The sequence below is a fragment of the Oncorhynchus mykiss genome, chromosome 6, assembly GCF_013265735.2.
Source record: "Oncorhynchus mykiss isolate Arlee chromosome 6, USDA_OmykA_1.1, whole genome shotgun sequence".
NCBI classification, from domain to species: domain Eukaryota; kingdom Metazoa; phylum Chordata; class Actinopteri; order Salmoniformes; family Salmonidae; genus Oncorhynchus; species Oncorhynchus mykiss.
This window is the reverse complement of record NC_048570.1, coordinates 5868618-5896117: the sequence shown is the minus strand read 5'-3', so window position 1 is coordinate 5896117 and position 27500 is coordinate 5868618. Positions and strand designations below refer to the sequence as shown.

General features: G+C 45.2%; 1 protein-coding gene across 1 annotated transcript in view; it reads left to right on the top strand.

The window, feature by feature from the left end:
• The window catches only part of LOC110525177 (extracellular matrix protein FRAS1), a 312474-nt gene that overhangs the window by 72563 nt on the left and 212411 nt on the right, over positions 1-27500 (top strand). The window contains exons 3-4 of the mRNA XM_036979249.1: positions 18731-18838; positions 27026-27118. Of these exons, the coding sequence (XP_036835144.1) occupies positions 18731-18838; positions 27026-27118 (201 nt within the window). The remainder of the gene's footprint in view (positions 1-18730; positions 18839-27025; positions 27119-27500) is intronic.

Sequence of the window (27500 nt, the reverse complement as noted above, 5' to 3'; positions counted from 1 at the left end):
TAGAATCTGTTTCCAAATATTCCCATAATAGAGAGATGTATATAAATGTAGGCAAGGTTTGAAATGATTATGTTTTAGTCAAATATTATATCTGTTTGGGCTTCTTGTGGTCAATCTGAAGTCTACAAATTATTTGTAATTATGTTCCAGCTCTGTAACCGTCAGCTCAAGAAACATTTGGCGTAAGACTGAATCTAGTTGATGATCTCTGATCTACAGTATATGATAGCTGTTTTCAAAATGAATGAATGAATTAGTGTTTATAAACGTGATGATGAACACATTGTGTGTTTTCCTTCTCCAGTCTTTTGGAGAAGGGTCTTTTTCTCTCGGTGGCTTTAATGTCCTGTAGGCGCCAGGAAAATGAATGGGCCAGCGCATTTTGATGAGTGATGTTTTTCAAAACCATGAGAGCGGGAATTTTAAAGACTGAATTATAAAGACTGCATTTTAAAGACTGAATTATAAAGACTGCATTTTAAAGACTGAATTATAAAGACTGAATTATAAAGACTGAATTATAAAGACTGAATTTTAAAGACTGAATTTTAAAGACTGAATTTTAAAGACTGAATTATAAAGACTGAATTATAAAGACTGAATTATAAAGACTGAATTATAAAGACTGAATTATAAAGACTGAATTATAAAGATTGATCTCCGACAAGGACTGGAGCAGAACACACCTTGGGGAACTATGACCAGAATTCTGTTCAAGGGTCTGTTCAGGGTCTGTCTTCAGGGAAATATGACTTTGAGAGGGATTGTAGAGCAGGGTTTTATTCAGGAGGTTAGGATCAGAATGACTTTGAGAGGGATTGTAGAGCAGGGTTTTATTCAGGAGGTTAGGTTTAGAATGACTTTGGGAGGGATTGTAGAGAAAGGTTTTATTCAAGAGGTTAGGATCAGAATGACTTTGAGAGGGATTGTAGAGCAGGGATTTATTCAGGAAGTTAGGATCAGAATGACTTTGAGATGGATTGTAGAGCAGGGATTTATTCAGGAAGTTAGGACCAGAATGACGATAATGCTGTTAAAAGATTTGCCAGGGTTAAAAGGGAAAGGGTGCCATTTGGATTCCTGCTAGAGCTAGTCAGTGAAATCTCCTCCTCCTCTTCCCCCCTCTTCCTCCTCCTCCTCCTCCTCCTTAGAGAGAGATAGGGAGAGATAGAGACCTGAAAAGACGATCACTTACACCCAGCAATGTCTCTGTGTTTGACAAGCTGTAGAAGAACAAGGTGTATTTAGTGTAATTTGTGCTGTCTTGACTCTTTTTTATGCCTATGTAAGCTGTGTTCTAGAGGCCAAAGGAACTCACACCTATTTTAGGCGAGGTGCTGGCAAGCGGAGTAGAACACATGAAAAATTAAAAGAGAGCCGCACGCTCTAGAAGCTCAGATGCAAAAAATGTAATGTCCAACGTTTCGACAGACAAGCTGTCTTCATCAGGGTGTGAATCTGAGCTCCTAGAATGTGCGGCTCTCCTTTATTTTTTAATGTAAACTATGTGTCAGATCCTGCTCTTCCTCCTCTTCTTCTTCCTCCTCCTCTTCCTCGTTGTCTTTCTCTTCCTCCTCCTCCTCCTTTACACACTGCATACCGATTACAAAACGTTCACTTTCACTCTGGTATACTGATAAGCATTATTGTCAATCGAGAACTTCTGTTAGTTTATCATACATTTTTTGTAAATTTTTACCAAAAGAAATGGCCCATCTGTATGTTTCTGATAGGGGGGGGGGTCTGCATGGAAAGGTTCTGTACCATACACGGTACCATACACGGTACCATACACGGTGCCATACACGGTGCCATACACGGTGCCATACACGGTGCCATACATGGTGCCATACACAGTGCCATACACGGTACCACACACGGTGCCATACACGGTACCATACACGGTGCCATACACGGTGCCATACACGGCACCATACACGGTACCATACACGGTGCCATACACGGTGCCATACACAATGCCATACACGGTGCCATACACGGTGCCATACACGGTGCCATACACGGTGCCATACACGGTACCATACACGGTACCATACACGGTACCATACACGGTGCCATACACGGTGCCATACACGGTACCATACACGGTACCATACACGGTGCCATACACGGTACCATACACGGTGCCATACACGGTGCCATACACGGTGCCATACACGGTGCCATACACGGTACCATACACGGTGCCATACACGGTACCATACACGGTGCCATACACGGTACCATACACGGTGCCATACACGGTACCATACACGGTGCCATACACGGTGCCATTCACGGTGCCATACACGGTGCCATACACGGTGCCATACACGGTGCCATACACGGTGCCATACACGGTACCATACACGGTACCATACACGGTGCCATACACGGTGCAGAACATCCATCCAGAGGCGTCAGCATCAGTTCTTCTTCTGTGACGGAAAAAACGTCAGAGGAGGTTGAGCCTTTGGATAAAATATGTCTGCTGTTTCCTTTTATGAGCTCACAAATAGACGGTAAATAGATGGCTGGCTGCTGTAGCATGTTAGCCAGTCAGTCAGATATAGGCCATCTCTGCCATGCCATCTCACCTCATTCCCTCTCAGGCCCGCTGTGAGCCTTCCATGCTTAGCGTCTACTAATCAATGATGGGAATGTGTTACACTTGCCGTTGTTACACACACACGTACTGTATATGTTGTGTGTATATATGTGTCTGTGTGGTTGATTGAAGTTATTTAAGGTGTGTACTGTTTCCTTAGCCTAGCCATGTCCAATCACCAGAGGCATATTCCTTTCACTCGATATTTCACCCTAAAACTCAGCTTACAAAGCAGCATTTAAAATAGCCAGAACATTTAGTATGGAGCTGTTATAACATCAGATGTTTCCTGAAGTCTGGAGACAGAGAGGAGAGGTATAACTGGGTTGACTAGACGATGCAGAGAGGAGAGATATATCTGGGTTGACTAGACTGGAGGCAGAGAGGAGAGATATAACTGGGTTGACTAGACGATGCAGAGAGGAGAGATATAACTGGGTTGACTAGACTGGAGGCAGAGAGGAGAGATATAACTGGGTTGACTAGACTGGAGACAGAGAGGAGAGATATAACTAGGTTGACTAGACTGGAGGCAGAGAGGAGAGATATAACTGGGTTGACTAGACAGCTGGAGACTGAGAGGAGAGATATCACTGGGTTGACTAGACTGGAGGCAGAGAGGAGAGATATAACTGGGTTGACTAGACTGGAGGCAGAGAGGAGAGATATAACTGGGTTGACTAGACAGCTGGAGACTGAGAGGAGAGATATCACTGGGTGAGCCATGACCAGCCTTTCAAAGCACTTCATGGCTACCGGCATGAGTGCTACAGGGCGGTAATCATTTAGGCAGGTTACCTTCACATTCTTGGCCACAGGGACTATGGTGGTCTGCTTGAAACATGTAGGTGTTACAGACTCGGTCAGAGAGAAGTTGAAAATGTCCTTGAAGACACTTGCCGTCTGGCCCCGCAGCCTTGTGAATGTTGACCTGTTTAAAGGTCATGGTCACATCGGCTACATCGGCGTGATCAAACAGTCGTCCGGAACAGTTGGTGCTCTCATGCATGTTCAGTGTTGCTTGCCTCAAAGGGAGCATAAAAGGCATTTAGATAATCTGGTAAACTCATGTCACTGGGCAGCTCGCGGCTGGGTTTCCCTTTGTTGTCTGTAATAGTGTGCAAACCCTGCCACATCTGACTAGTGTCAGAGCCGGTGTAGTAGGATTCAATTTGAATCCTGTATTGACGCTTTGCCTGTTTGATGTTTCGTCTGAGGGCATAGCGGGATTTCTTATAAGCGTCCGGATTAGTGTCCTGCTCCTTGAAAGCAGCAGGTCTACCCTTTAGCTCGGTGGGGATGTTGCCTGTAATCCATGGCTTCTGGTTGGGATATGTACGTATGGTCACTGTGGGGATGACATCGTCGATGCACTCATAGATGAACCCTGTGACCGAGGTGGTAAACTCCTCAATGCCATTAGATGAATCCCGGAACATATTCCAGTCTGTGCTAGCAAAACAGTCCTGTAGCGTAGCATCCGCGTCATCTGACCACTTCCATATTGAGCAAGGTCACTGCTACTTTCTGCTTTAGTTTTAGCTTGAAAGCAGGAATCAGGAGGATCTAATTATGGTCAGATTTGACCAAATGGAAGGCGAGTGCACACAAGTCAATTGTATTAACTAAAAAGCAGGCATTAATTTGCCTTTTTAAGAACAAATGTGCAAACAATATATATCAGTTAACAACTACATGCAGCATCAAGAAAACGGATCTATAAATCAAAATGGCTGCTTGACTTGGACTATTACCATAACGGATGAAATGCTGCGCAAAACACATTCTTGTTGTGTGAATTCCTTTTCTGTTTCCTTCTTCAACGTGATAACATTGTGTACTCACGTGTTCATTGACGTGCGCTTTCTTGCATTGTTTAGGAGCCTTTCAGCCGAGCGTTTGGTTTCGCTCTCTTCTCTCCGAAAGAGGTGCACACAAACTTGCCTGTTTTTTTTACACTTGACAATAGAGTAATCATAGAGTCTCCTCTGGGGACAATAGAGTAATCATAGAGTCTCCTCTGGGGACAATAGAGTAATCATAGAGTCTCCTCTGGGGACAATAGAGTAATCATAGAGTCTCCTCTGGGGACAATAGAGTAATCATAGAGTCTCCTCTGGGGACAATAGAGTAATCATATAGTCTCCTCTGGGGGCAATAGAGTAATCATAGAGTCTCCTCTGGGGGCCAGCTGTCCAATGGATTTGATTTATTCCAGAGCTAGAACACCCGATTCAACTTGTAAACTAATCATCAAGCCTTTGACTAGGTGAATCAGGTGAGCGAGAACAGGGTTACAACAACATTGTGAAACGTCTGGGGTTTGAGAACCACTGATCTTGCCACAATTACCCATAATTCTCCACCTCCATGCTTCAGTCTTCTGACATGGGGCACCAGGTTTTTAACTTCAACGGGATTCATATGGCATGTGGAGATGTGGTTGACTGAGTAACATTTCAAAGGAATTTGCCTTCGTACTGCATCACAAGGCAGGGGTTCAAGTCCCACTTTCTGCTTGTCCCACTTTCACTCCTTCTCCTCCTGTTTCTAATCTGTCTAAATAAAGGATTGAAAAAAAATAAACGTTGGAATTCCTATTCAGACTTGAGATATATTGATTTAACATGGAGAGTGGCCATGTTTTATTGATTGAAGTCTTCAGTATTTACCTCAAGTCTGAATTGGGCCCCAATGTGCTCAGTGTAACCATGGTGATTCAGCACACTAGTTAAGACTGTAGGCTGGCTGAGTGGACTAGGGCAGTATTTTGACAAGGAGACCCGGTTTTCAAATCCACGTTGTCACACAAATACCACTTAATTCACGCTACCGATGCGATAATTTATATCACCCTAAACATTTTGATTGTAGCATAATTTATAATCTCAATAAAGCTGGCAACTGTAGTAATTAGTGCCATTGTATATCCTAGGAAAATAATTACATTCCACGTGTCCTCTAAAATGTGAACATATCTGAGCAAACTATGGAGAAATAAGAAATATGGCAGCTCTGTCTGTTAATCTCAGTACATTTCTGGATTTTTTGTTGTTGTTGTTGTTGTTGTGTTTTGATGTGGTCTTTTAAATATACTGAAACCCGAAAACGTTTTTTCACAACAAAATAAATGATAATCAGGGCCTCCCAAGTGGTTCAGCGGTCTAAGGCACTGCATTACAGTGCTAGAGGCGTCACTGCAGACCCTGGTTCAGAGGTCTAAGGCACTGCATTACAGTGCTAGAGGCGTCACTGCAGACCCTGGTTCAGAGGTCTAAGACACTGCATTACAGTGCCTGAGGCGTCACTACAGACCCTGGTGCAGCGGTCTAAGGCACTGCATTACAGTGCTAGAGGCGTCACTGCAGACCCTGGTTCAGAGGTCTAAGACACTGCATTACAGTGCTAGAGGCGTCACTGCAGACCCTGGTTCAGAGGTCTAAGGCACTGCAATACAGTGCTAGAGGCGTCACTACAGACCCGGGTTGTATCACAACCGGCCATGATCGGGAGTCCCATCGGGCGGCGCACAATTGGCTCAGTGTCGTCCTGGTTAGGGGAGGGTTTGGCCAGGGGGTGCTTTACTTGACTCACTGTGCTCATTGGCAGGCCGGGCAGCTGCAGGCTGACTTCGGTCGTCAGGTGAATGGTGTTTCCTCTGACACATTGGTGCGGGCGGGTGTTAAGAAGCAAGGTTTGGCGGGTCATGTTTTGGAGGACGCATGACTCCCTTCTCCTCCCGAGCCCATTGGGGAGTTGCTGCAATCAGACAAGATATATAAATAAATTATATTCAGATTGAAGAACCACTAATGGTGTTTCAGAATACTTCCATTCAGAATACTTCCATTCAGAGTACTTCAAAACTCTTACATTGTCTTTACTTTCAAACTGCCTTCAAACACCAGATCTCTGTTTAGGTGAATTACTTTTTATGTTTTCAGTACACAATGATGGTGTTTTGAATCTTTACATTTTAACAGTGTAGTAAAACCACATTACTATCCTTCTATTCAATTACCAGTCCATTTCATTGCTTAAGTACTGCACAGTAAAGTACTGTGCCTTGCCTTGTCCGAGCCAGACCGAGCCAAACCGAATGACAGGAGCCTGTCCCCTGTTCCTGTTGATGTGAGGCAGATTGATGTAAGTCAAGAGTCCTGGACAGGATGCTAGTCTATTGCAGGGCCTAAAGACCTGACAACCCCCCCCCCCCCCCCCCCCCCCATACTCCCCGTAGTCGTCCCAGTACAGATGAGGATGTATGGATTACAGTACGGCAGCACTCTGACAGGTTTTTAATGTGATACAGGAAATGTCAGGAGTGTCACAGTGACAAGTCCAGCAGGTGGATTCACACACAGACAGTCAGCCACAGAGTTGAGGGGTGCTAGAAAATTATTCTGGATCTGGGCTGGGTTGTATTACATTGGAGACAGACAGACAGACAGACAGACAGACAGACAGACAGACAGACAGACAGACAGACAGACAGACGGCTAGACAGACGGCTAGACAGACGGCTAGACAGACGGCTAGACAGACGGCTAGACAGACGGCTAGACAGACGGCTAGACAGACAGACAGACAGACAGACAGACGGCTAGACAGACAGACGGCTAGACAGACAGACGGCTAGACAGACAGACAGACAGACAGACAGACAGACAGACAGACCAGACCAGACCAGACCAGACCAGACCAGACCAGACCAGACCAGACAGAGGGCTAGACAGTTACTGTCTGACAGGCATAGAGTCTGACACTGGGGTATAAACAGACGGTTCTGGACACACACACTACTAACCTACTGTACAGATGCCATATCTTAATTTGATCATCCTGGTTTTGCACTGCAGGAAATGCAAACGTGTAGCGTATTTAAGGTTTAAAAAGGCTTCTACATTTTCTAATTTCCACTTTAAAATATCAAACTTGATATTCTCTAACAAACAAATTGATCAACCCCTACAAAATGTCCATGAATTATAATCCACGTAACAATTCACATTTCCTATTGCTGCAGAATTATTTTCCTGCTGTAGCAAACTGGCTCAGATTAAGATCCTACGTCTGTATCATTACCCTGCTACCAAGAAGAGGAAAACTGCAGAGATGGTCCGTTCTCCTGGACACCAGACTTCACAGTATAAGGCTCTGAGGGGGCCGACGTGTCGGACGAAGGAGGGAAGAGTTTACAGTGCTGAACTAGCAGGATAATCTACAGATGTTTGGGGTTAGTAAGAGGGAAACAGAGGTCGTTTATACATTTAACTTTCCATTCCGTAAAATAACACTTCTATGCAGGACACTGATGGGAGCCGCTAAGTCGCTAAGTCGCTAAGCCGCTAAGTCGCTCAGAGGTCAAGTCCCACCACTATTGTCCTTCACCTGGGAAATAGCACCCGTGTTTTGAAAGGATCCAATTACAGTGGGGAGAACAAGTATTTGATACACTGCCCGATTTTGCAAACAAACAAAAAATAACGTTTTCACCTAGGCATTATGGGGTATTGTGATGTCATTAGTGGGTATTGTGATGTCATTATGGGGTATTGTGATGTCATTAGTGGGTATTGTGATGTCATTATGGGGTATTGCGTGTAGATTGCTGAGGACATTTTTTAAATATTTAATCCATTTTAGAATAAGGCTTTAACGTAGCAAAATGTGTAAAAAGTCAAGGGGTCTGAATCATTTCCAAAGGCACACTATTTATGACATCATACCAGACAGCAGCAGCAGTGGTAACATTAGCACAGCCACATCATAGCAGTAAAATATTTACATTAAACTCATTTAGCAGACACACTTATCCAGAGTGACTTATAGTTAGTGGCGTGCATTCATCTTAAGATACGCTGTAGCTCTATGTGGGACAACCACATATCGCGGTCATAGTAAGTACAGTTTTCCTCGATAAAGCAGCTATCGACAAGTCAGTACTCGTAGGGGGGAAAACCAAGTGTGGGTGTTAGTTCATGAAAAACAAGTGTGGGTGTTAGTTCATGAAAACCAAGTGTGGGTGTTAGTTCATGAAAAACAAGTGTGGGTGTTAGTTCATGAAAAACAAGTGTGGGTGTTAGTTCATGAAAAACAAGTGTGGGTGTTAGTTCATGAAAAACAAGGGTGGGTGTTAGTTCATGAAAAACAAGTGTGTATTTTTATTTATTTATATATGATCAGAATGGTCAAAACTCTGATCAGTATGGGATTGTACTTGAAGTTCACTACTGTTCTCTCCCTGGTTTGACCCTGCTGTAAAGTTCACCATTGTTCTCTCCCTGGTCTGACCCTGCTGTAAAGTTCACTACTGTTCTCTCGCTGGTTTGACCCTGCTGTAAAGTTCACTACTGTTCTATCGCTGGTTTGATCCTGCTGTAAAGTTCCCTACTGCTCTCTCCCTGGTTTGACCCTACTGTAAAGTTCACTACTGTTCTCTCCCTGGTTTGACCCTGCTGTAAAGTTCAGCACTGTTCTCTCCCTGGTTTGACTCTGCTGTAAAGGTCACTACTATTCTCTCCCTGGTTTGAACCTGCTGTAAAGTTCACTACTGTTCTCTCGCTGGTTTGACCCTGCTGTAAAGTTCACTACTGTTCTCTCACTGGTTTGAACCTGCTGTAAAGTTCACCATTGTTCTCTCCCTGGTTTGACCCTGCTGTAAAGTTCACCATTGTTCTCTCCCTGGTTTGACCCTGCTGTAAAGTTCACTACTGTTCTCTCGCTGGTTTGACCCTGCTGTAAAGTTCACTACTGTTCTCTCCCTGGTTTGACCCTGCTGTAAGGTTCACTACTGTTCTCTCGCTGGTTTGACCCTGCTGTAAAGTTCTCTACTGTTCTCTCCCTGGTTTGACCCTGCTGTAAAGTTCACCATTGTTCTCTCTCTGGTTTGACCCTGCTGTAAAGTTCACTACTGTTCTCTCGCTGGTTTGACCCTGCTGTAAAGTTCACTACTGTTCTCTCGCTGGTTTGACCCTGCTGTAAAGTTCCCTACTGTTCTCTCGCTGGTTTGGCCCTGCTGTAAAGTTCACTACTGTTCTCTCCCTGGTTTGGCCCTGCTGTAAAGTTCACCATTGTTCTCTCCCTGGTTTGACCCTGCTGTAAAGTTCAGTACTGTTCTCTCGCTGGTTTGAACCTGCTGTAAAGTTCAGTACTGTTCTCTCGCTGGTTTGACCCTGCTGTAAAGTTCACCACTGTTCTCTCCCTGGTTTGACCCTGCTGTAAAGTTCACTACTGTTCTCTCCCTGGTTTTAACCTGCTGTAAAGTTCACTACTGTTCTCTCGCTGGTTTGACCCTGCTGTAAAGTTCACCATTGTTCTCTCGCTGGTTTGACCCTGCTGTAAGGCTGCTGAATGTGTCCCTGTTTATCTCAGCTCAGAGACCAAACCTGTGTATGTCCAAAATGACACCCTCGTCCCTATATAGTGCACTACTTCTGACTAGAGGTCAAAACGAATGCACTACAGAGTGAATAGTGTGTCATTTGGAACACAGCCCTTCTCTCCATCTGTTGACTGCTGCCGGGGCCATTAGATGGACTGTTAATATTTAGCTGGACCAGGAGAGAGGAGAGGCACATCAGTTATGGCAGGGGAACCTGCTTTATGGGCTGAGGGGGCCGTCAGGCTGGCAGTCGCCCGATGATTTTTCATTTGTTGTCAAAAGTCTCTTGAATGATGGGAGAAAGACGTCTGTTGAATGAGTTATTTTTCACAGCTCAGATAGAAGTCGGTCTAACCTACTTTGGTTCTAACACAGGGCTTGTCCAATCCTGGTCCTGGAGAGTCGAAACCCTTCGGCTTTTCCTTCTATCCTTCTTATTGAGGACTAATTCAGACCTGAGACACCATTGAGTGTCTGCGGTAGATCGGACCTCACCACCAGTTGACTGATGTTGGAGGGCGTGTCTGAAGATCCCCTGGGGATTCTTCAAACATCTTTTCCAGTTGTGGGGTCAGGTGATCAAGATGTACCCGTGTTTTTGTAATGATTGATTGGTTGAACGGTTTGCCAAGTGGGGAGCACTGAAGAAAGCTTTGAACTCGTTGGTCGGGAGCTCTGGGTGGTTTGGGCGTGAGGTTGTCGTGGGTAACCCCACGGTCTGAAACACTCATCCTTACGCAGTTAATGAAACGTGTTGGGGTTCCGGTCGCTACAGGGCATGTTCTCATCAGGACAGAGAGAGCACCACTGTCTACTTTATGGCTCCCATGGCTCAGAAAGATAGACAGAGACAGAGACAGAGAGAGGGGGGAGGGGGGGGCAAGAGCGAGAGAGAGCGGGAGAAGAGAGAGGGGTAGAGAGAGAGGTGGAGAGAGGGGTAGAGAGAGAGAGAGAAAGAGAGAGAGAGAGAGAGCGAGAGAGAGAGAGAGAGAGAGAGAGAGAGAGAGAGAGAGAGAGAGAGAGATAGAGAGAGAGAGAGAGAGAGATGGAGAGGGAATCTGAAGTCACATGTCTACTGTTTGCTGATGATCTGGTGCTTCTATCCCCAACCAAGGAGGGCCTACAGCAGCAACTAGATCTTCTGCACAGATTCTGTCAGACCTGGGCCCTGACAGTACATCTCAGTAAGACAAAAAAAATCGAAAAAACGTCCAGTTGCCAGAACTACAAATACAAATTCCATCTAGACACTGTTGCACTAGAGCACGTAAAAACCTATACATCCATCTGCTTAAACATCAGTGCCACAGGCAGCAGGTAAACCACAGGCAGCAGGTAAATCACAGGCAGCAGGTAAATCACAGGCAGTGGCGATTTTAGCAGGTAAACCACAGGCAGCAGGTAAACCACAGGCAGCAGGTAAACCACAGGCAGCAGGTAAACCACATGCAGCAGGTAAACCACAGGCAGCAGGTAAACCACAGGTAGTGGCGATTTTAGCAGGTAAACCACAGGCAGCAGGTAAACCACAGGCAGCAGGTAAATCACAGGCAGCAGGTAAATCACAGGTAGTGGCGATTTTAGCAGGTAAACCACAGGCAGCAGGTAAACCACAGGCAGCAGGTAAACCACAGGCAGCAGGTAAATCACAGGCAGCAGGTAAACCACAGGTAGTGGCGATTTTAGCAGGTAAATCACAGGCAGCAGGTAAACCACAGGCAGCAGGTAAACCACAGGCAGCAGGTAAACCACAGGCAGCAGGTAAACCACAGGCAGCAGGTAAACCACAGGCAGCAGGTAAACCACAGGTAGTGGCGATTTTAGCAGATAAATCTTGGTGGGGCAAAAAAAATCATAATTTGGGATGCATGCCAACAAAGCCACAACACAACACTAAACAATACATGAATTGCACTATAACAGTGACAAACGGTGCACACAAACTGTTAGGTTTACATAACAGTTCACATAACAGTCCCAACACCTTACCACTGCTAAACCTGGCTATCAGCGGAGCCTAGTCTGGCAGTGAAACAGTTCATTCAGCCTCATTTACTGCCTTTAAAAAGAACATAGCTGATATGGCTGACTTACTTAAACAAATGTGGTTTCTACTGACAATGGGGATGTACAAACTATGGCACAAGGGGACAATGAGTGGACTACAGGATATCTGTAATTTAGATTAAGACAATGAGAGAGCTAGGATGGACGTAGTCAATATAACCTTTTGTTCAGCACTTTTGAAATGAACAGCGACAGAATTTTGAACATGGGCCATTCTTACAGTATTCTCCCTGCACACCAAGTCATAACTGCATATAAGCATATAAGCAGACAATGAAAGCTCACTTGAACAGGAAGGTGTAGCTGCGGTTTGGCATCAACAGTTGTCATCAAAGTCTGTCATTCTCTGGATTTATGGTGCTTTCAAGACAACTGGGAACTCGGGAAAAACAAGGCTGAATCATGATGTCAGTGATCTTCAGATTGTAGAAAGAGTTCCCAATTTACAATTCTGAGTTGGATGAAACTTCAAAACGTATTTTCGCAGTCGTAGCTCGTTTTTCCCGAGTTCCCAGTTGTCTTGAACTCACAGTTAGCCACTAATTCCTTCCAAACCACTCATTGTTTATTTTGCGATTTCTAACTTGTTGTGTCATGTTTATGTCCAATGGCCGATGAGCACCGATACGTTTTATCTATAATTTCTCTTCATTATTTCTCTTCATTTGACAAGAATTAAAAAGGATTTGCATGTATGATGTTGACATGATCGGTCCAACCAAAGCTACTGTAGATATAACGTGATTTGACGTAATTTTATCTGTGGCAATGCTAAAAATGTGGGGCTCAAAACCGGTGGGGTTCTGCCACTCACCAAACAAGAATTCCCAATATGGGAAAAACACCAAATTGAGACTCTGCATGCAGAATTCTGCAAAAATATCCTCAGTGTACAACGTTACACACTAAATAATGCATGCAGAGCAGAATTAGGCCGATACTCCCTAATTATAAAAGGAAAGAGCTGTTAAATTCTACAACCACCTAAAAGGAAGAGATTCCCAAACCTTCCATGAGAAAGCCATCACCTACAGAGAGATGAACCTGGAGAAGAGTCCCCAAAACAAGCTGGTCCGGGGACTCTGTTCACAAACACAAACAGACAGTGTAATGTTAACTGCTAATTGTTTTATATATGTTTATTTCAATTTGGTTTATTTTCCATTATGTTTCACATGCCAATAGAATCCTTAAATTTAATTAGAGAGAGAGAGAGACCCCACATGCTGGCCGGACCTCCAGGAGGATTGTCCTGTTAAATGTCAGTCAGGTTATGTCAAATGAAATTTTATTTGTCACGTGCGCCGAATACAACAGGTGTAGTAGACCTCACAGTGAAATTCTGAATGCAACAGGTGTAGTAGACCTTACAGTGAAATGCTGAATACAACAGGTGTATTAGACCTTACAGTGAAATGCTGAAAACAACAGGTGTAGTAGACCTCACAGTGAAATGCTGAATACAACAGGTGTAGTAGACCTCACAGTGAAATGCTGAATACAACAGGTGTAGTAGACCTCACAGTGAAATGCTGAATACAACAGGTGTAGTAGACCTTACAGTGAAATGCTGAATACAACAGGTGTAGTAGACCTTACAGTGAAATGCTGAATACAACAGGTGTAGTAGACCTTACAGTGAAATGCTGAATACAACAGGTGTAGTAGACCTTACAGTGAAATACTGAATACAACTGGTGTAGTAGACCTTACAGTGAAATGCTGAATACAACAGGTGTAGTAGACCTTCCAGGGAAATGCTGAATACAACAGGTGTAGTAGACCTTACAGTGAACGTTAGGTTATGTCAGTCAGCATGTCCAGTAAAACATTAAAGTCCATGTTATTGTGCAATAGTTTACCCTAAAGCTGTGACAGACTGCTTCATGAGAGACTGCTCTATGACAGACTGCTGTTTGACAGACTGCTCTGTGACAGACTGCTCTGTGACAGACTGCTGTTGGACAGACTGTTGTTTGACAGACTGCTCTGTGACAGACTGCTGTTTGACAGACTGCTGTTTGACAGACTGCTGTTGGACAGACTGCTGTTTGACAGACTGCTCTGAGACAGACTGCTCAGTGACAGACTGCTGTTGGACAGACTGTTGTTTGACAGACTGCTCTGTGACAGACTGCTGTTTGACAGACTGCTGTTTGACAGACTGCTGTTGGACAGACTGCTCTGTGACAGACTGCTGTTTGACAGACTGCAACTGTGACAGACTGCTGTTTGACAGACTGCAACTGTGACAGACTGCTATTTGACAGACTGCTCTGGGACAAACTGCTGTTTGACAGACTGCTGGTTGACACACTGCTCCGGGACAAACTGCTGTTTGACAGACTGCTGTTTGACAGACTGCTGGTTGACACACTGCTCCGGGACAAACTGCTGTTTGACAGACTGCTGTTTGACAGACTGCTGGTTGACAGAATGCTGGTTGACAGAATGCTGGTTGACAGGCTGTTGTTTGACAGACTGCTGTTTGACAGACTGCTGGTTGACAGAATGCTGTTTGACAAACTGCTGTTTGACAGGCTGCTGTTTGACAGACTGCTGGTTGACAGACTGCTCTGGGACAAACTGCTGTTTGACAGGCTGCTGTTTGACAGACTGCTGGTTGACAGACTGCTCTGGGACAAACTGCTGTTTGACAGGCTGTTGTTTGACAGGCTGCTGTTTGACAGACTGCTGGCTGACAGACTGCTCTGGGACAAACTGCTGTTTGACAGGCTGCTGTTTGACAGGCTGCTGTTTGACAGACTGCTGGTTGACAGACTGCTCTGGGACAAACTGCTGTTTGACAGGCTGCTGTTTGACAGGCTGCTGTTTGACAGGCTGCTGTGTGATAAGCTGCTGTGTGACAAACTCTATTACCGTATAAGCACCTTCCCTCTGCAATAAAAACCAAAAATACAAAAACAGCGTCCTCCATATTGCTCTGTCTCTTCTCTTCCGATGTCCTGCAGATTGGATGTCACATATCCAGACGTATTGCTTCCTTCGACCCAGAAAGAGAAGCGCTACATTCCTCACACATCAAGGAGCAGATGGCAGGACAGGGATGTGTGTGTGTGTGTGTGTGTGTGTGTGTGTGTGTGTGTGTGTGTGTGTGTGTGTGTGTGTGTGTGTGTGTGTGTGTGTGTGTGTATGTGACAGAACAGGGATATGTGTGTGTGTGTGTGTGTGTGATAGAACAGGGATATGTGTATGTGACAGAACAGGGAATGTGTGTGTATGTGATAGGACAGGGATATGTGTGTGTGTATGTGATAGAACAGGGATATGTGTGTTTGTGTGTGTGTGTGTGTGTGTATGTATGTAATAGGACAGGGATATGTGTGTGTGTGTGTGTGTATGTGACAGAACAGGGATATGTGTATGTGACAGAACAGGGATATGTGTGTGTATGTGATAGGACAGGGATATGTGTGTGTGTATGTGATAGAACAGGGATATGTGTGTTTGTGTGTGTGTGTGTGTGTGTGTGTGTGTGTGTGTATGTATGTAATAGGACAGGGATATGTGTGTGTGTGTGTGTGTATGTGACAGAACAGGGATATGTGTATGTGACAGAACAGGGATATGTGTGTGTGTGTGTGTGTGACAGAACAAGGATATGTGTGTGTGTGTGTGTGTGTGTGTGATAGAACAGGGATATGTGTGTATGTGTGTATGTGATAGAACAGGGATATGTGTGTGTATGTGATAGGACAGGGATATGTGTGTGTGTGTGTATGTGACAGAACAGGGATATGTGTGTGTATGTGATAGGACAGGGATATGTGTGTGTGTATGTGATAGAACAGGGATATGTGTGTTTGTGTGTGTGTATGTGATAGGACAGGGATATGTGTGTGTGTGTGTATGTGACAGAACAGGGATATGTGTGTATGTGTGTATGTGATAGAACAGGGATATGTGTGTGTATGTGATAGAACAGGGATATGTGTGTGTGTATGTGACAGAACAGGGATATGTGTGTGTGTGTGTATGTGATAGAACAGGGATATGTGTGTGTGTGTGTGATAGAACAGGGATATGTGTGTGTGTGTGATAGAACAGGGATATGTGTGTGTGTGTGTGTGATAGAACAGGGATATGTGTGTGTGTGTGTGTGATAGAACAGGGATATCCCGTCAGACACTTGGTGGCGTTTGTACGTTTTGGGACTATTCTATTTGTTCCAGTTTAGTCAAGCACATTTGAACCCAGGTCTGATTTTGTTCCACCATCTATCAGGGACACCATTAATCAGGGACACCATCTATCAGGGACACCATCTATCAGGGGACACCATTAATCAGGGACACCATCTATCAGGGGACACCATTAATCAGGGACACCATCTATCAGGGGACACCATTAATCAGGGACACCATATATCAGGGATACCATTAATCAGGGACACCATCTATCAGGGGACACCATTAATCAGGGACACCATCTATCAGGGGACACCATTAATCAGGGACACCATCTATCAGGGGACACCATTAATCAGGGACACCATATATCAGGGACACCATTAATCAGGGACACCATCTATCAGGGGACACCATTAATCAGGGACATCATCTATCAGGGGACACCATTAATCAGGAAACCGTTAATCAGGGACACCGTTAATCAGGGACACCGTTAATCAGGGACAACGTTAATCAGGGACACTGTTAATCAGGTACACCATTTATCAGGGACACCATTTATCAGGGATGCCATTTATCAGGGATGCCATTCATCTGTATACCATTTATCAGGGACACCATTTATCAGGGACACTGCTAATCAGGGACACCATTTATCAGGGACACCATTTATCAGGGACACCATTTATCAGGGACACTGTTTATCAGGGACATTGTTTATCAGGGACATCATTTATCAGGACCCCATTTATCAGGGACACTGTTTATCAGGGACACCATTAATCAGGACACCATTTACTTTACCACACACTTAGACTGAGGGGAGAGGGTGTCTGGTAGACTGGTTAGTGTCTGGTAGACTGATTAGTGTCTGGTAGACTGGTTAGTGTCTGGTAGACTGGTTAGTGTCTGGTAGACTGCGGGGTAAGGGTGTCTGGTAGACTGGTTAGTGTCTGGTAGACTGGTTAGTGTCTGGTAGACTGCGGGGTGAGGGTGTCTGGTAGACTGGTTAGTGTCTGGTAGACTGGTTAGTGTCTGGTAGACTGCGGGGTGAGGGTGTCTGGTAGACTGGTTAGTGTCTGGTAGACTGGTTAGTGTCTGGTAGACTGCGGGGTGAGGGTGTCTGGTAGACTGGTTAATGTCTGGTAGACTGCGGGGTGAGGGTGTCTGGTAGACTGGTTAGTGTCTGGTAGACTGGTTAGTGTCTGGTAGACTGCGGGGTGAGGGTGTCTGGTAGACTGGTTAGTGGCTGGTAGACTGCGGGGTGAGGGTGTCTGGTAGACTGGTTAGTGTCTGGTAGACTGGTTAGTGTCTGGTAGACTGCGGGGTGAGGGTGTCTGGTAGACTGGTTAGTGTCTGGTAGACTGGTTAGTGTCTGGTAGACTGCGGGGTGAGGGTGTCTGGTAGACTGGTTAGTGTCTGGTAGACTGGTTAGTGTCTGGTAGACTGCGGGGTGAGGGTGTCTGGTAGACTGGTTAGTGTCTGGTAGACTGGTTAGTGTCTGGTAGACTGGTTAGTGTCTGGTAGACTGGTTAGTGTCTGGTATACTGGTTAGTGTCTTGTAGACTGGTTAGTGTCTGGTAGACTGGTTAGTGTCTGGTAGACTGCGGGGTAAGGGTGTCTGGTAGACTGGTTAGTGTCTGGTATACTGGTTAGTGTCTGGTAGACTGGTTAGTGTCTGGTAGACTGGTTAGTGTCTGGTAGACTGGTTAGTGTCTGATAGACTGCGGGGTGAGGATGTCTGGTAGACTGGTTAGTGTCTGGTAGACTGCGGGGTGAGGGTGTCTGGTAGACTGGTTAGTGTCTGGTAGACTGGTTAGTGTCTGGTAGACTGCGGGGTAAGGGTGTCTGGTAGACTGGTTAGTGTCTGGTAGACTGGTTAGTGTCTGGTATACTGGTTAGTGTCTGGTAGACTGGTTAGTGTCTGGTAGACTGGTTAGTGTCTGGTATACTGGTTAGTGTCTGGTAGACTGGTTAGTGTCTGGTAGACTGCGGGGTAAGGGTGTCTGGTAGACTGGTTAGTGTCTGGTAGACTGGTTAGTGTCTGGTATACTGGTTAGTGTCTGGTAGACTGGTTAGTGTCTGGTAGACTGGTTACATGTAAAAGGGTTCCTCGGCCTCTTTAGTTTCAAACAACATTTATCTGTACTATCTCAGGACTTTTATGGCTGTCGATAATACACAGACCAGAGTGAGTGTGACAAAGAGAACAAAGAAGTGTCTGACAGCACGTGTGTACGGTACATTAGTAGCCTGTTTCAATCACTGTTGCATGCAAATAGAAAAAACCCACAAGAGGGCCAAAGGAAAGATTGGCATTGTTTTATATTGTGACGTACGATCCAAATGGGCCGTATAATTCAACCCAAGATCTGCTGTTTATTTAACTAACTGCTACTGTATGTGTTTATGAACAGTCTCGCTTGGAATAGTGGCTTTTACACAGGAAATGACTCAAATATGACTTTCCCTTTTCTGTTGGAACTTGAAGTCGGGAACGTTTGTTATTTGTGTCCGCAGAACAACACCTTGTGGAGACCAGACTCCTGTCAGGAGTGTCAATGCTTCAGTGACATCACCGTCTGTCAACTTGCTACCTGCCTCAACCCACACTGTGACTACCAGAGGGTAAGATAACAGAGGGAGGGAGGGAGGGAGAGAGGGAGCGAGGGTGGGAGGGAAGGATAGATGAATGAATGAGGGAGGGAGGGAGGGAGGGAGGGAGGGAGGGAGGGAGGATGTTGGGAGGGAGGGAGGGAGGGAGGGAGGGAGGGAGGGAGGGAGGGAGGGAGGGAGGGAGGGAGGGAGGGAGAGAGGGAGGGAGAGAGGGAGGGAGGGAGGGAGGGAGGGAGGGAGGGAGGGAGGGAGGGGGGAGGGAGGGAGGGATGAGGGACGAATCGATGGTTGGAGGGATGGATGACTGACGGAATGAACTAATAAATGAATTAAGTAATAATTAACAAAGGAATTAAGTAATTAATTAATAAAGGAATTAAGTAATTAATTAAACAATTAATTAAGTAATTAATTAACAAAGGAATTAAGTAATTAATTAACAAAGGAATTACGTAATTAATTAATAATGGAATTAAGTAATTCATTAACTAAGGAATTGAGTAATTAATTAACATAGGAATTACGTAATTAATTAACAAAGGAATTAAGTAATTAATTAATAAAGGAATTAAGTAAGTAATTAATTAAAAAAGTAATTAAGTAATTAATTCACAAAGGAATTAAGTAATTAATTCACAAAGGAATTAATTAACAAATTAATTCCCCTCTCCTCCTTCCTCCCCCCTCCTTCTTCCCCTTTCAGTTATCTTGTTCTGATGAAGTAATCGAGACATCAAGACATCAACACTGTTAGGGTATCCCATCCAACCAACCTCCCCTCTCCCCTGAGCCATCCCATCCAAACCCCATCTAAACTAAGCCATCCCATCCAACCCCCCCTCTCCCCTGAGCCATCCCTTCTTCTCTTCCCTGAGACCACTATCAATGCCTAATGAATTCTGCTCCACTGACAGGCAGTCTAATACTAATTACTAATCTAATACTAATTACTAATCTCCTCCCCTCCATCAAGTCCAACAAACCATATCTCCTCCTCTCTCCGCTCCTCTCCTCCTTTCTCCTCTCCTCCATCAAGCCCAACAAACCCTATCTCCTCCTCTCTCCGCTCCTCTCCTCCTTTCTCCTCCCCTCCATCAAGCCCAACAAACCCTATCTCCTCCTCTCTCCGCACCTCTCCTCCTTTCTCCTCTCCTCCATCAAGTCCAACAAACCATATCTCCTCCTCTCTCCGCTCCTCTCCTCCTTTCTCCTCTCCTCCATCAAGCCCAACAAACCCTATATCCACCTCTCTCTGCTCCTCTCCTCCTTTCTCCTCTCCTCCATCAAGCCCAACAAACCATATCTCCTCCTCTCTCCGCTCCTCTCCTCCTTTCTCCTCTCCTCCATCAAGCCCAACAAGCCCTATCTCCTCCTCTCTCCTCTCCTTCGAGCATCCCATTGGTTCATGCAGGTGCCGGAATGCCCACATGCATGAAGGCTCCCGGAATTGCGTGCTGCAGTTGCATACTATTACCTCATTCTCCTCGCTCCTCTCCTCCTCCTCTCTCCTCTCTTCCTCCTCTCTCCTCTCCTCCTCTCCTCTTTTCTCTCTTCCACCTCTCTCCTCTCCTCCTCTCTCCTCCTCTCTCCTCTCTTCCTCCCCTCTCCTATCTTCCTCTTCTCCTATCTCCTCTCCTCCTCCTCTCTCCTCTCCTCCTCTCTCCTCTCTTTCTCCTCTCTCCTCGCCTCCCTCTCCTCCTCCTCTTCTCTTTCCTCTCTTCCTCCTCTCTCCTCTCTTCCTCCTCGCTCATCTCCTCCTCCTATCTTCCTCTTCTCCTCCTCTCTCCTCCTCCTTACTCCTCCCCCTCTCCTCTCTTCCTCTTCTCCTCCTCCTCTCCTCTCTTCCTCTTCTCCTCCTCCTCTCTTCTCTCCTCATCCTCTCCTCTCTTCCTCTTCTCCTCCTCTCTCCTCTCCTCCTCCTCTCCTCTCTTCCTCTTCTCCACCTCCTCTCGTCCTCTCCTCTCTTCCTCTTCTCCTCCTCTCCCCTCCTCCTCCTCCTCCTCACTCCTCCTCCTCTCCTCTCTTCCTCTTCTCCTCCTCTCTCCTCTCCTCCTCCTCTCCTCTCTTCCTCTTCTCCTCCTCTTCTCATCCTCTCTCCTCCTCCTCTCTCCTCTCCTCCGCCTCTCTCATCTCCTCCTCCTCTCTCCTCTCTTTCTCCTCTCTCCTCGCCTCCCTCTCCTCCTCCTCTTCTCTTTCCTCTCTTCCTCCTCTCTCCTCTCTTCCTCCTCGCTCATCTCCTCCTCCTCTTTTCCTCTTCTCCTCCTCTCTCCTCCTCCTCACTCCTCCCCCTCTCCTCTCTTCCTTTTCTCCTCCTCCTCTCCTCTCTTCCTCTTCTCCTCCTCCTCTCTCCTCTCCTCATCCTCTCCTCTCTTCCTCTTCTCCTCCTCTCTCCTCTCCACCTCCTCTCTTCCTCTTCTCCTCCTCTCTCCTCCTCCTCCTCCTCACTCCTCCTCCTCTCCTCTCTTCCTCTTCTCCTCCTCTCTCCTCTCCTCCTCCTCTCCTCTCTTCCTCTTCTCCTCCTCTCTCCTCCTCCTCTCTCCTCTCCTCCCCCTCTCCTCTCTTCCTCTCCTCCTCCTCTCTCCTCTCCTCCCCCTCTCTTCTCCTCCTCTTCTCCTCCTCTCTCCTCCTCCTCTCTCCTCTCCTCCTCCTCTCCTCTCTCCCTGTTCTCCTCCTCTCTCCTCCTCCTCTCTCCTCTCCTCCACCTCTCTTTTCTCCTCCTTCAGGCCCACCAATCCATGTCTTCTAACAGGTCTCCTCCACAGTTCTTAATAAATATTTTAGTTTCTGAACATTAAACATGTTCCTTATGTCATTCATTTAACAGAGATAACCATTACTTATCCCTCCCTCTCTGTCTCTTTGATCTATTCCCTGTAAATAAATATACATTTTTCACTGGAGGGTTGGAATAAGAAAATAGTAAAGATTTTATCATTTATTTAACTAGGATAGTCAGTTAAGATCACATTCTTATTTACAAAGATGGCTTACCGGAGAACGGCGGGTTAACTGCCATGTTCAGGGGAAGAACAACAGATTTGACCATGTCAGTTCCGGGATTCGAACCAGCAACCTTTTGGTTACGAGTCCAATGCTTTAACCATTTGGCTACCTAGATGGTATGGACAGTTTTTTCTGTATGGATGGTGTATATGGTATAGATGGTATAGATGGTATAGATGTTATAGATGGTATAGATGTTATAGATGGTGTATACGGTATAGATGGTATAGATGGTATAGATGGTATAGATGTTATAGATGGTATAGATGTTATAGATGGTGTATACGGTATAGATGTATAGATGGTATAGATGGTATAGATGTTATAGATGGTATAGATGTTATAGATGGTGTATACGGTATAGATGGTATAGATGGTGTAGATGGTGTAGATGGTATAGATGTATAGATGGTGTAGATGGTATAGATGGTATAGATGGTATAGATGGTGTAGATGGTGTAGATGGTATAGATGTATAGATGGTGTAGATGGTATAGATGTATAGATGGTGTAGACGGTATAGATGGTATAGATGGTATAGATGTATAGATGGTGTAGATGGTATAGATGGTATAGATGGTATAGATGGTGTAGATGGTATAGATGGTATAGATGTTATAGATGGTATAGATGGTGTATACGGTATAGATGGTATAGATGTTATAGATGGTATAGATGTTATAGATGGTATAGATGTTATAGATGGTGTAGATGGTATAGATGGTATAGATGTTATAGATGGTATAGATGGTATAGATGGTATAGATGTATAGATGGTGTAGATGGTATAGATGGTATAGATGGTGTAGATGGTATAGATGGTATAGATGTTATAGATGGTATAGATGGTATAGATGGTATAGATGTATAGATGGTATAGATGGTATAGATGTATAGATGTTATATATGGTATAGATGGTTTAGATGGTATAGATGGTATAGATGGTGTAGATGGTATAGATGTTATAGATGGTATAGATGGTATAGATGGTATAGATGTATAGATGGTTTAGATGGTATAGATCAGGGGTGTCAAACTCAAATACCCAGTGGGCCAAAATGTAAAACCTGAACAAAGTCACGGGCCAACATTGAACAAATTAACCTTTTAATATGGACCCAAACAAGTTTTGCTTTAACATTGAATATGGAACAAGCATCGCTTATTACCATACAATATATAATTTAATAGTGGAGACATGCAAAATCGAATTTCAAATGAAAAAACACATCAATGGCATTCATTTATTAAATAAATAAATTTTAAATAAAAATGGTATGCCTCTTTTCTATTTGCAGCCTTCTGATTTAAATACCAAAATAAACTTTTTCCACTGGCTAATAATTTTACAAATAAAATGATAATAAATCAATCAACCATTCAAGCCCATGCCTTGTAGCAAGAAAAAGTGCATAAAGAAAACGTTAATTATTGCACACTGGTCTAATCTGATGTGCCCAAGCCAGATACCTGGCATCTCTTCTTGGATGCTAGTTCATCAATGTCTGGGCTCAAGCTCTGAGCTGAAGAAATCCTCAGTATCGAGCGAAGATGTTCATCAGTCAGACGTCTCCTGTGAGTTGTTTTGGTCATCTTCATCGAGGAGAAAAGTTGCTCGCATAGATAAGTGCTGCCGAACATGGAGAGCATCTGAGCAGCTTGGGTGCGGAGCTGAGGCAGTGTGTCAGGGATGAACCGTGGAAACTGTGCGGCGCCCACAGCATCATACTTTGACTTCAGCGTGTCGTTGCACTGGAGTTCAATCAGCTCCATTTGGATGTTGGTTGGTGCATTTTCCACATCAACTGCGAAGGGATTACTAAGCAGTTCAAACTTGCATTTCTGGGCATCGAAGTTGGCAAATCGCCGGCTAAACTCAGCGGCGAGAACACTGAGTTTTTCAGCAAACTGTGCGCATGGGAACACAGCGGTAGAGATCTGCGCTTTTATGGATTGGCAGCAGGGAAAATGGCAAGGGTTTCCTTGCAGCATCTGATTCTCCCACAGGCACAGTTTAGTTTTGAAGGCCCTCACTGCAGCGTACATGTCTGTGATGATGCGCCCCCGCCCCTGAAGCTGCAGGTTCAGCGCATCGAGATGGCTCGAGATGTCACAGAGAAAGGCCAGCTCACACAGGAACTTTTGCTCCTGGAGCTCTGCTGTATCCTTCCCTTTGGTTTCCAGGAATTGACATATTTCCTCACGCAGCTCGAAACATCTGTTAAGTACTTTTCCTCTGCTTAGCCATCTCACCTCTGTGTGATACGGCACGTCTGCGTATTCCGAACCACACTCCTCCAGAAAAGATTTAAACTGGCGGTGATTTAGACCTTTGGCTCTTATAAAGTTAACTACCTGTGTTACTGTGGTCATAACATGTTCCACCTTTAGGGCTTTGGCACACAGTGCTTCCTGATGTATGATGCAGTGGTAAACAGTTAGCTCACCTGCACAGTTCTCTTCCCGCATCTTCTCCCGAACCATGCCCACCAGTCCACTCTTTTTACCGCACATCGCTGGCGCACCATCTGTCGTTAATCCAACGGTAGCTTTATTTCAGTTACACATTTGGAAACCTCCTCAAAGATTTCCTTTCCTGTGGTTGTGCCATGCATTGATTTGAATCCTAATAGCTCCTCCGTAACACACAGATTTGAGTCCACTCCACGGATGAAGACTGACAGCTGAGCAGTATCAGATGCGTCGCAGCTCTCATCCACAGCGAGGGAGAACGCAACAAAATCTTTTCCCTTTTCCATCAGCTGGTCACACAGATTGGTGGCAAGATCACATGTGCGATCAGCTACTGTGTTCCTGCTCAGGCTCACGTTTGAAAATGCTTGTTTTTTGGGCATACGAGGTCACAAACCTTCATCATGCACTTTTTCATGAACTCTCCCTCATTAAAGGGCCAGGGCTGATTTTGCGATCTCTGCTGCCACTATATAACTAGCCTTTACAGCAGCCTCGCTTTGTGATGTGGCTTTTTTTAAAATATTCTGTTGTGAAACCAAACTTCTTTTCATCTCCTCTACTTTCTGGCTCCTTTGAGTCATGTCCAGGTCCTTGTATTTGTCATGGTGTTTCGTTTCATAGTGTCGTCTAATGTTGTACTCCTTACTTACAGCCACGTTGACTCCACAAACAAGACAAACAGGTTTGTCTTTTACATATGTAAACAGATATTCTGCCTCCCACTTGTCCAGAAAGCTCCTGTTTTCTGCCTTTCTTTTCGCCATTTTTGGGAAGGGTTAGCTCGCTGACAGTTGTAGCGTCTATGTTGCTATGACTACTGTCACAGAGGAGAGAGCGTTTCTGGGTCCTGTCCTGATTGGTGCGCGAAAACAGCAGAGCATTATGGGATTCGTAGTATTAGTGGTGAATGCGCTGTATAATACCGGCGGGCCAGCTCTAGTAGTAATTTGGTATTGTCTCGCGGGCCAAATATAATTACCCCGCGGGCCAAATTTGGCCCACGGGCCAGAGTTTGACACCCATGGTATAGATGGTTTAGATGGTGTATATGGTATAGATGGTATAGATGGTATAGATGGTGTAGATGTTATAGATGGTATAGATGGTGTAGATGGTATAGATGGTATAGATGTTATAGATGGTGTAGATGGTATACATGGTATATTTGGTTTAGATGGTGTATATGGTATAGATGGTATAGATGGTGTAGATGGTATAGATGGTGTAGATGGTGTAGATGGTATAGATGGTATAGATGGTGTAGATGGTATAGATTGTATAGATGTATAGATGTTATAGATGGTATAGATGGTATAGATTGTGTAGATGGTATAGATGGTATAGATGGTATAGATGTATAGATGTTATAGATGGTATAGATGGTATAGATGGTATAGATTGTGTAGATGGTATAGATGGTATAGATGGTATAGATGTATAGATGTTATAGATGGTATAGATGGTATAGATGGTATAGATGGTGTAGATGTATAGATGGTATAGATGGTATAGATGGTATAGATGGTATATTTGGTTTAGATTGTGTATATGGTATATTTGGTATAGATTGTATATACAGTAGGGAGAACAAGTATTTGATACACTGCCGATTTTGCAGGTTTTCCTACTTACAAAGTAGGTGGATGGATGGATGGTGTGGATGGATGGATGGATGGTGTGGATGGATGGATGGTGTGGATGGATGGATGGATGGATGGTGTGGATGGATGGATGGTGTGGATGGATGGATGGATGGTGTGGATGGATGGATGGATGGATGGTGTGGATGGATGGATGGATGGATGGTGTGGATGGATGGTGTGGATGGATGGTGTGGATGGATGGTGTGGATGGATGGATGGATGGATGGTGTGGATGGATGGTGTGGATGGATGGATGGTGTGGATGGATGGATGGTGTGGATGGATGGATGGATGGTGTGGATGGATGGATGGATGGATGGTGTGGATGGATGGATGGTGTGGATGGATGGTGTGGATGGATGGATGGATGGTGTGGATGGATGGTGTGGATGGATGGTGTGGATGGTGTGGATGGATGGATGGATGGTGTTGATGGATGGTGTGGATGGATGGTGTGGATGGATGGATGGTGTGGATGGATGGTGTGGATGGATGATGTGCATGGATGGTGTGGATGGATGGTGTGGATGGATGGATGGATGGATGGATGATGTGCATGGATGGTGTGGATGGATGGTGTGGATGCATGGTGTGGATGGATGGTGTGGATGGATGGTGTGGATGGATGGATGGATGGATGGATGGTGTGGATGCATGGTGTGGATGGATGGTGTGGATGCATGGTGTGGATGGATGGTGTGGATGGATGGATGGATGGTGTGGATGGATGGTGTGGATGGATGGTGTGGATGTAGATGGGAGAGCAGTATACTCTACATACTGTTTACATTCTGGCCTTTCTCTAAGCACACCCAGCGTTACATCAGACATGTGAGTCATTTAGCAGACGATTTATCCAGGGCGATTTATCTGAGGCAGTCATCTCAATACACTGTAGCTGCTGTAGGTAAGAAACCACATATCTCAGTCATAGTAAGTACAACTTCGTCCAGTAAAGCAGCAAAGTCAGTAAGAAAAGACAAGTAAATATGTGTTTGTTTTAATTGTATGGCTTCCTCTTACATTCTTGCATTATCAGACTCACTAATACTGCATTCCCTCCGTCTCTCTCCTCAGGGAGAGCGGTTGAGGATTCCTCCCAACCAGTGTTGTCCAGAGTGCCTGCCCTCCTCCCAGGGCTCATGTCAGCATGATGAAGCTGTTTATGGGGTCAGTCAATGACACGTAATGCTGTGGAGGACCAGAGGAAAAGCTCTGATGTCTCCCCTCCTCCCCCTCCTCCCCCTCCTGTCCTCTACCTCCGTCCCTCTCCTCTCTCTTATCCTCTCCTCTACCTCCGTCCCCCTGCTCCCTTTTCTTCCCTCTCTTATCCTCCCCTCTACCTCTGTCCCTCTCCTCTCTCTTCCCTCTCCTATACCTCTGTCCCCCTCCTCTCTCTTCCCTCTCTTATCCTCTCCTCTACCTCTGTCCCTCTCCTCTCTCTTCCCTCTCTTATCCTCTCCTCTATCTCTGTCCCCCTCCTCTCTCTTCGTCCCCCTCCTCTCTTCTTCCCTCTCTTGTCTTCTCCTCTACCTCTGTCCCCCTCCTCTCT